This window comes from Chaetura pelagica, unplaced genomic scaffold, assembly GCF_000747805.2.
Source record: "Chaetura pelagica isolate M959 unplaced genomic scaffold, ChaPel_1.0 scaffold137, whole genome shotgun sequence".
Classification (NCBI taxonomy): domain Eukaryota; kingdom Metazoa; phylum Chordata; class Aves; order Apodiformes; family Apodidae; genus Chaetura; species Chaetura pelagica.
The window spans coordinates 2,629,489-2,638,046 of NW_009953947.1; the positions used below are offsets into that span (position 1 = coordinate 2,629,489).

Genomic DNA, 8,558 nt, shown 5'->3' on the forward strand with positions numbered 1-8,558 from the left:
GGGGGGGCCGCCTGTGCCTGCTCCGTGGGGATCGTGCCCACTCCTGAGGGATTGCTGCCTGCCCAGCCTGAACCAAGTTGGACCGGAATAGGAGCTTGCCCAGCCTGTGCAAGTCACCTGCCTCAGGATTAGAGCTGTGTTTGTCTCATCTGCTGCTGCTGGGAGTGGTCACCCCAGTTACCAGGAAGCCGGCCTCTCCACGGATCTCCTGCCGAGTCTGCCAGCGCATCCCGGGAACCGCGTGCTACGGAAGCAGGGTAAACGCACACGCACGCACGCACACACACACACACTCTAATTTTCCTGCCGGGCTCAACTCCGATGCTTTCACTCCATTGATTCTACACCTCTCCCTTGGAGTGTGCATTTAATAAAACCATAGCACCTTTGAATCCCTTCTCCGATATACACCTAGACAAACTCTCCTGAACCTTGATCCCTCAGTTTGTGTTGACCCTTAATAAACCGATTAATTCGTAAACTAAACATTGGTCTCAGTAACAACTTGTGAGCATGGGGAGGGGGGTCTCTCATCTCTAAGATACATCTCATCTCTCTAAGATACAGCCCCACAGTGGCTGTTCCTCTGTGAGAGGCAGCGCCACGTGTGACCCTCGGGCTCAGTCACAAACCTCTCCACACTGGGGGGAAGAACCTGACAGCTGGTACCCCCTGATACCGGCCCGTGACATTTGGTGTCAGGAGTGGGATTTGAACCCACACCTCCATTTGGAGACCAGAAGTATTTCACATAATATAAACCATTCTGTGGCTTTCTGTCAGTGTTCAGCCATATGGATATTGCTGGGTCTGGAGACTCATGAAGGAAGGGGGGGCACACCTACAGTAATTTTACAGATACTCACACTGCTTCATTATGGCTGGAGATATAGAGAGGAATATAGGCAGTAAAATGGGACAGTCGAGAAGCACAGAGTGAAGACACAGCACAAAGAGAGAACTGAAATGTAAAAAATACATGTAGTACTTACTAATACTTCTAAAGCTGGGCCAGTGAAGAGAACTGCAGCCTCGGAGATTCAAGTGTAATACATATGGACGCCACTTCTGCAAAATATCGACTACTATCTGGTCCTGAATTTTATGCTTCACTGCTGAAAAATTGATCTAAAAATTTAAACAATACATAATTCAGTACTAAAAATAGGTAGTACATAAAAAATACAGATAATTATGGAAATTACTAGTAAATAGATTAAGTTCTGTGTAAACACTGAATCACTCGTCTGAAACAAATAGAAATGTCTGTGTATTGCATTTATATAAAAGTTCTAGACTGCTGACTAAAAAATACGTAAGTGTAGAAGAAAGCACATCCGCAGTATTTATAAAGCTAAGTCTTGAACTGCCAAAACATGACATGTCAAAATATTATACGTAAAGAAAATTGTCAGACTTGAATATTTACTTCATTTTTTCCCCTTTAAATGTAAAAAATCCTAAAGTTGCTAAAGATATTATTTTTCTAACTAATGGTTTATTGATACCTCAAGACATAAGAATATGTAACGTACCATCCTAATTTTAGTAGAAGGATACATAAGTAATTTAAGCAGCAAACTGGGGATATCTAGATCTTTGACTAAAAATGTTATTTTTCTTACTGTCAGAAGTTTAAGAAGTTTTAATAAAAATTACTAGAAAGTAGTTTTAACTACTGTCAGTCTACCAAGTGTTTTTAAAAAAAGCAGGAAAGCCAACATATAAGCATTTAATAAGAAATATAACCTCTTCTAAGAAGACTCTTTCATGCCCTCTTTAAATGTGTTCATTAAAAAGTCAGGGAAAGCTTTTTCTTTTCCCTTTTGTATAATTGGCTACAGCTACACCACATCTGTTTGTTGTACATAACATAACACATGTTTATTACCCAAATACTTTGAAAAATCAATCATCATTATTTCTATGCAGAATGCTTGGAAGTCGTTAACCTTACCAGGAAGTCAGGAGTTCTGAACTTTTTCACTTTCTTACCAGGATTTTGTTCTTTTATTAAAATTATCAGAAGTTTTAATATTAACTTCATTAAGATCACTAATTTATCACAGTAACTTAAGACTAGACCTAATAAAGGTGTCAGGCACCTACAAGCTGGGCACTTCAGTGCCTTTTAGGTGCTGGTGTCCAGGGGAGACTTAACAACCCGAATCTGAGCAGAGACTCTACAGTATACACACTGGAAGGTCAGTTTAAAGAAACTCCCACAGAGAACAGGCAGCTGCCTAGAAGCAGACAGCCCCATCCCTGAAGTGTTCAAGGGCAGCCTGGATTGTGTTCTGAGCAACCTGGTCTAGTGGGAGGTGTCTCTGCCTGTGCAGGGGGGTTGGATCTAGATTATCTTTAAAGTTCTTTCCAAACCATACCATGATTCTATGTAAGGAGCATTGTTGAGCCCTCCAGATCTACTTTACCTCTGTGAGGAAGGCAGATACAGGCCTACATATGTGCATGCTGGGGAACTGAACTCCTAAGGCTGAAGAAACAACAGTATCCTGGACACTGATGTGGGATCTGGAGACACAGGAATCACCTTAATAACTGTGAGAGTTCATTAATATAGAAGTGACCTGGTCTGCGCCACTTGTTCCAGGGATGACAAGAATATTTTTAGAGCAATCACAAGTAGTCTCAGAGTGCCTGTAACTAAGTTTACATTCTCCTTCCACAGTAGCCATATAGTGCTTGCTTAGGTTACCTTGGGAGCCTAAGACACCTTACTTACTGTATAAACTTAGTGGTCTATAGCCAAGGCTTAGTGGCCAATTCTCTTTCATATCCACTGATTTTATGATATACCATAGAAAACTTCAGTTGAGATGTCCTTATTTTTTTTGTTCATTTAGTTGAGTAGAACAAGCCATATTCTGGGATGAAACTTTTCTCTAAGATATTTCAGCATTCTTAAAGTAAACTACCTCTTTGCCTCACACTTTTAAAAAGTAAATAAAATTGAAATTAAATATTGAAAGTGGTTATCTCACTTACGTCACTCCATAATGAACTGTTCTGAGTTAATAACATCCACATTTGGCTAACTTGAGCACATCTTGCCAGATCAACTAAATTTACATAACGGAAAATCTAGGTCAGAAAAACAGACATACATGATATTACAAACTATTCAATGAGAACTATCCAAAGACTGTAATTTCTGTAGGTAGAAAAGGACAAATCAGGTAGGAAAATCACTGATAATGTGTTTTTACTACTAGCATTTAATCACATAGGTTCTCCACAACACATTACAGCAATTTGCCTGCTCCTCAAAATATGCTGCTGTCCCACAAGCTGTCTGCATTATCTTCAAATAAACTACTTAAAACAATTTTAAAACCAAGTTTTCTGGTGTTATGTTTTTATTCTGGAATCTTGGGAGATTCCTGTAGCCATTTGCAATTTAAAGATATTTAGGTGGTTTAGGATACAGTTTGGGATCTACAAATATTTTTGTAGGCCCTTTTCAAAAGCAAATTCCTTTTTTACAGCCTGTCACCTCAAAGACTTGCATCCCATGATAATTATAGTTGGATCCATCAGAGACTCCTCTGTCAGTCTCAAGTCTGTTTAACTTGGATAAGTATGTTATTTCCTTAACATCAACATTCAATCTAATTGAAAACTCCAAGGAATTTGGACACAGCTCACAAAAAATACTCTAATAAATTGAACTATATGACTTGCTAGAATGAGAAAAAAAAAATACTGACTGTATTATTATTCATTAAAAGGGTTTAGTTTCATATTAGAAGAACAAAATTAAAGCTTTTAGTTTGACATTCTCTTGCTAGTAACCTTTTGCATTTTCAGTTCTGAAAAGGTCTGTTGAAACATTTATTTCATGTTAGGTCAAGACCATGGTAGCCAGCTTTAAAGCCCAGGAAACATTTACTGTCAATAACTCAATATCAGGGTACTGTGGTACCAGTGACTTTTTTTACGAAACTATAATTTACAAAGCAAATGGCTTACAGCTGGCCCTGAGGACACATCTTGTCCCAGAAGTAAATACAAATTGACTGATATTTTTTGTAGGGGAGCAGAACAGAAAGCTTCAATAAATGACAGGATACTAGTAATTACATTTATGAAAAAACTCTGTGATTTTTAAATGATCCACTTCGAAATATCATCTACAGTGCCAGAGGCAATAAAGTTTCCTTATCATAAGTTCCAAGGCACACTTTATATTCCACACTCTGTGAATGGTCAGAGCAAACAGAGATTTGGTGTGGAGGAGACAGCACCCAGTAACAATTTCCCCTTGAAGAATATTGTATCTACATTCTGGATCCACCATAGAGAGAGGGGAGGGAGGAAACATTTGGGTTTTAGATTTTGTTGGATCAAAACTGAATTCTGAGTTCACTTTAGTTCACTGTTTAAAAGAAAACATATAATGTTTTTCTGAAATACCACTGTAATGTTTTTGCAATGCTAAATAATGGGAAAACATGACAGGACAAATGAAAGCTTATTTATAAGAACATAAAATTAAAACATTTTAGCAGTAGTTCCAGTTTATCTCTCAATGGCAACTATTTTCAGTAACCAATCTATACTTCAGTTAAACTGGCCTCCACAACTGAAGGTCTCACAACCAGTAGCTAATAATTTTGTTCCTTTTTTAAAATACTGCCTTATATCAATCTTTCTGCTACTGATTAGAACTACCTTCTCTTCTAGAAGTTAGCATATTAACAAGCTTTCAATCTCTGAAGTAAAATTTTATAAGGATATGAAAATGCTTTTTGTACAAAGCAACCTTTTGAAAAATAAATTTAAAAAATTGAATAAAAATGTTGGAAAATAAATCTCTCCCTTCCTGTGCCCTTGCAGTAGATTCCTCTCCTCTCCTCTTGATTTCTGGCCTAGCAATTTTTTCTGGCTTAAGGAGCTGCATAACGTCCATACAGCCTTCTCCATATTTTTAAGAAAATTAGACTGCTTTCTCTCATATTTGGGGCTTGGCTTATGAGCATCTCTTCACTGCAAACAAACCCCTTTACTTCTTCTCAGGAGTTCCACTCCCTACCTATACTCCAGCTTTCCTGATTTCTCCCTCTTTTCTCTTTCAGTCTCAGCTCAGAGAAGATCCTGGATGTCAGGTTAGGGCATGCAGAACATGATCAGGAGACACTAAGGTGGAAGAATAGCATTACCCTCCTCCAAAGGATTTCACCTGACTCAAAATGAACAATGTCAACAGGAACCTTCCTTTTCATTGCATGAACACATCCTTCTCAAAAAAACATTATACATACCATTTATGAAAAATACATTTTAAAAATTAAAAAGAGCACTGTCTGTCACAAACCTGTAATAAGGCTTCCTCTGGTAACTGGGATGTTTTCACCCCAGACATGGCACGTCGGACAGTAGGATCAGTAACATCATTAAGATCATTTGATTCAAAAGATTCTTCTTGACTTGCCTTTGCCAAACTCTGAAAAAAGATGGCACAAGAGAGGCGCTGTTTTGTCTTCACTGCAGGCTCAAAGTTTAAAATACATTTAGATATTTGAAAAAATAAATTAAATTTGCGAAACTGCACTAGGTATTTTCAAATTCCCATATAGTTACACTTCTTTGAATGTCTGTAACCACTATTGCTGAGAATAATCATAGTTTTTGGGTCCATGTCATAATTTTTCCTCATAGTAATGCAATGCAGAAACATATTAGCACATGAGTGTTGATCTGCATGAGGCTAGGGAGGCTTTACAGAGAGACAGATAGATTGGATCATTGGGCTAATGTTAATGGTCTGGGCTTCAACAAGGCCAAGTGCCAGGTCCTGCACTTGGGCCACAACAACCCCAGGCAACACTACAGGCCTGGGGAAGTGTGGCTGGAAAGTGTCTGGCAGAAAAGGACCTGGGGGTTCTAATTGACAAGCAGCTGAATATGAGTCAGCAGTGTGCCCAGGTGGCCAAGAAGGCCAATGGCATCCTGGCTTGTATTAGAAATAGTGTGACCAGCAGAAGTAGGGAGGAGATTGTCCCCCTGTACTCCGCACTGGTGAGGCCACACCTGGAATACTGTGTCCAGTTTTGGGAACCTCAATTCAAGAGAGACACTAAAATGCCTCATTTAATATTGATAGAGCCGGTTTTCCAGAACAGTGAGAATTAATTGATTTAATCATGGAGCTTACTATATTTGAACTATTATACTGCATACCTCAAAATATGTTTTCATTTTCCTAGAACTGTGGGCCTCTTCATGCCAAGCTTTAACGACAGCCTTTAAATATATTTTGTTAAAGATCTGATGCAGTCTCATTTCTGCCACTGAAAATACACATAAGTAGAACCAATTTGAGGACCACAAGTAAGAACAAGTATGTAAGTTAAATACTTTAGATTAATGACTATCAAATTATGTATCTATTCAATTTGGCTTCTCTAAGGAAATAAATAACTTTTTACAATAGATATAACTAAGACCATTGCATATGATTTCGAGTTAGCAGGCAAGGTATAAACATGACATATTTCCAGTTTATCAGAGTTGTGTATAAGACTTTACTGATCTACAGCTTCATCTACCAAAGTATCCAATAATTTCACAGAGCTTGAAGCTGCAAGATACATACAGACCTCAGTGAAACAGAATACAATAACAAAATATCAATGTTTCAGATGGCATAGAAGTCAAATGGCATAAGAATAAATTCAGAAAAGTCAAGTGTTAAGTGTCACACCAATGTTAAATTTACAACAAACACTAAAGCAGTTTATGAAAGATCATGTGTTTATTATGAATTAATGTCAACGTTTTTTAAAAAATTAATAAAATTTTAATGAATCTCATTTTCTTTAGTCCAGCATAAAAAAGCACAGCAAATACTGTAACTGCCCTCTATATGTTAAAGGTGTTACAAATGTAATCAAAATAAAATTCTTCACAGCCACTGAAATAAAAGCAAGAGGAAATAATTGCAGTTTTCTGCAAAAACTGAAGTAACCACTCAATATTGGTTTTGGTCAGTTAACTTTGTAAATAAACAGCAATAACCTATGAAGTGAGCTGAGAGATCTTCTTACTTGAGACTTTCAAGAACATCCAGCTGCTTATGTAGCTTAGCCCTATATAATCCTATCTCATGGACAAGAACTAAGCTCGATTAGTGTGACATGCAGTCTTTGCTATCAAAAGAAGAATTAAAATGTCAATTTTCATATATTAAATACATACTTTAGACTCACCTATTATTTTTGTAACCAAAAAGTGTCTTGAAATTGCACTGAAATAAATTATTATAAAGGTACACTTAAGATCCATTCTTGTTTGTAAAAAAAATAGTGTGTCTCAAATCTTGTAAGAGATACAGTGTTGACCATATAGACCTAGGTTACCTGAGTCATGCTCAAACACTATGTGTCCCAGGGAAAATATTGTATGATATTAGTTATATACTTTGACAAGTGTATACTTCACACTTTTGTTACAAACCTTTTAGGCTATAAAACCAGGAAGGTACTGAAATTGGAAATATTTGTAAAGCAAATGCATAATGTCCACACAGCCACAGTACAGTAGAGATCTAGAATAAACAGATCCTCAACATGATCACATTCTATTAAAGAAAGATGACCCACCTTTTTTTTTTAAATTAAAAAAAACAACAACACAATTATCTGTCATTCCAACAACTTTGTTTACACTGCAATCCCACAAACAGTTATGCTGATACTAGTGAAGAATCAACGAACAGAGTCACACAGCCAAGAAGGACTGAGTGGCATTTCTCTGTACATCAGCTTTGCCATGGAAGGAAATAAATTGTGTAACTATGCCCTCTAGATGTCTCCTCCTGTGCTTCTGTTAATTTAAGATTAATAAAAGTTGCCTTGGCTGAAAGTAATATTTAGAAGAGCATATAAAAGGAAAGTCTGTCCTAGCAAAAAGTACAGGGGAAAAAAACACAGATAACCACTTTTCATGGCATTCATGGCATAAAATTGCCACAGGTCAACCAATGAACTGCATCCTGCAAAAAAACAGCTAGATAAATTGTTGGACCAAGCAAATTTCATTTATACAGCATAATTTTCATTTATATAAAACATGTATTTTTTGTCTTATACAAAGCAGCTATATAGACTTACATGCAATTTTTTCCTTCTGAATCTGCTTCCACATGACCCATTTATGCAGACTTACTCTTAATTTTTTGACCTTGTAATGGGCTACTGCTACAGCCATCATCTGCTTTATCTTTATCCTTTCATTCTTTTTCTGCAGAATATATTTTATCCATCTTCTGAATTTTAAAACAGAACGAGCAATTTAATACATCTCTGGACCTGAATGAAGTAAAAACTATACAATTCTGCAACTTGCTATAAAATACAAAGCAGTCAAGCTTAACCATATAAACATCTGAATATAACTGAAGTTTGATATATAAAATTTAAATAAAATATGCATTGATCATATTTTTCAGAGTAATTAATTTACTCATCTTAATAAAATGTATACTTGTTCTTATTATCCCACAGTATCAAGCAATAGAAACTTGCTTGCTTCCACCA

The 8,558-nt window shown here is 36.8% G+C and overlaps 1 protein-coding gene across 1 annotated transcript in view; it reads right to left on the reverse strand.

Moving 5' to 3' along the window:
• The window catches only part of FBXL13 (F-box and leucine-rich repeat protein 13), a 75,606-nt gene that overhangs the window by 63,789 nt on the left and 3,259 nt on the right, over positions 1-8,558 (reverse strand). Inside the window, 5 exon segments of the mRNA XM_010001803.1 lie at positions 993-1,128; positions 3,007-3,102; positions 5,336-5,464; positions 6,202-6,311; positions 8,133-8,287. Coding sequence (XP_010000105.1) covers positions 993-1,128; positions 3,007-3,102; positions 5,336-5,464; positions 6,202-6,311; positions 8,133-8,287 — 626 coding nt within the window.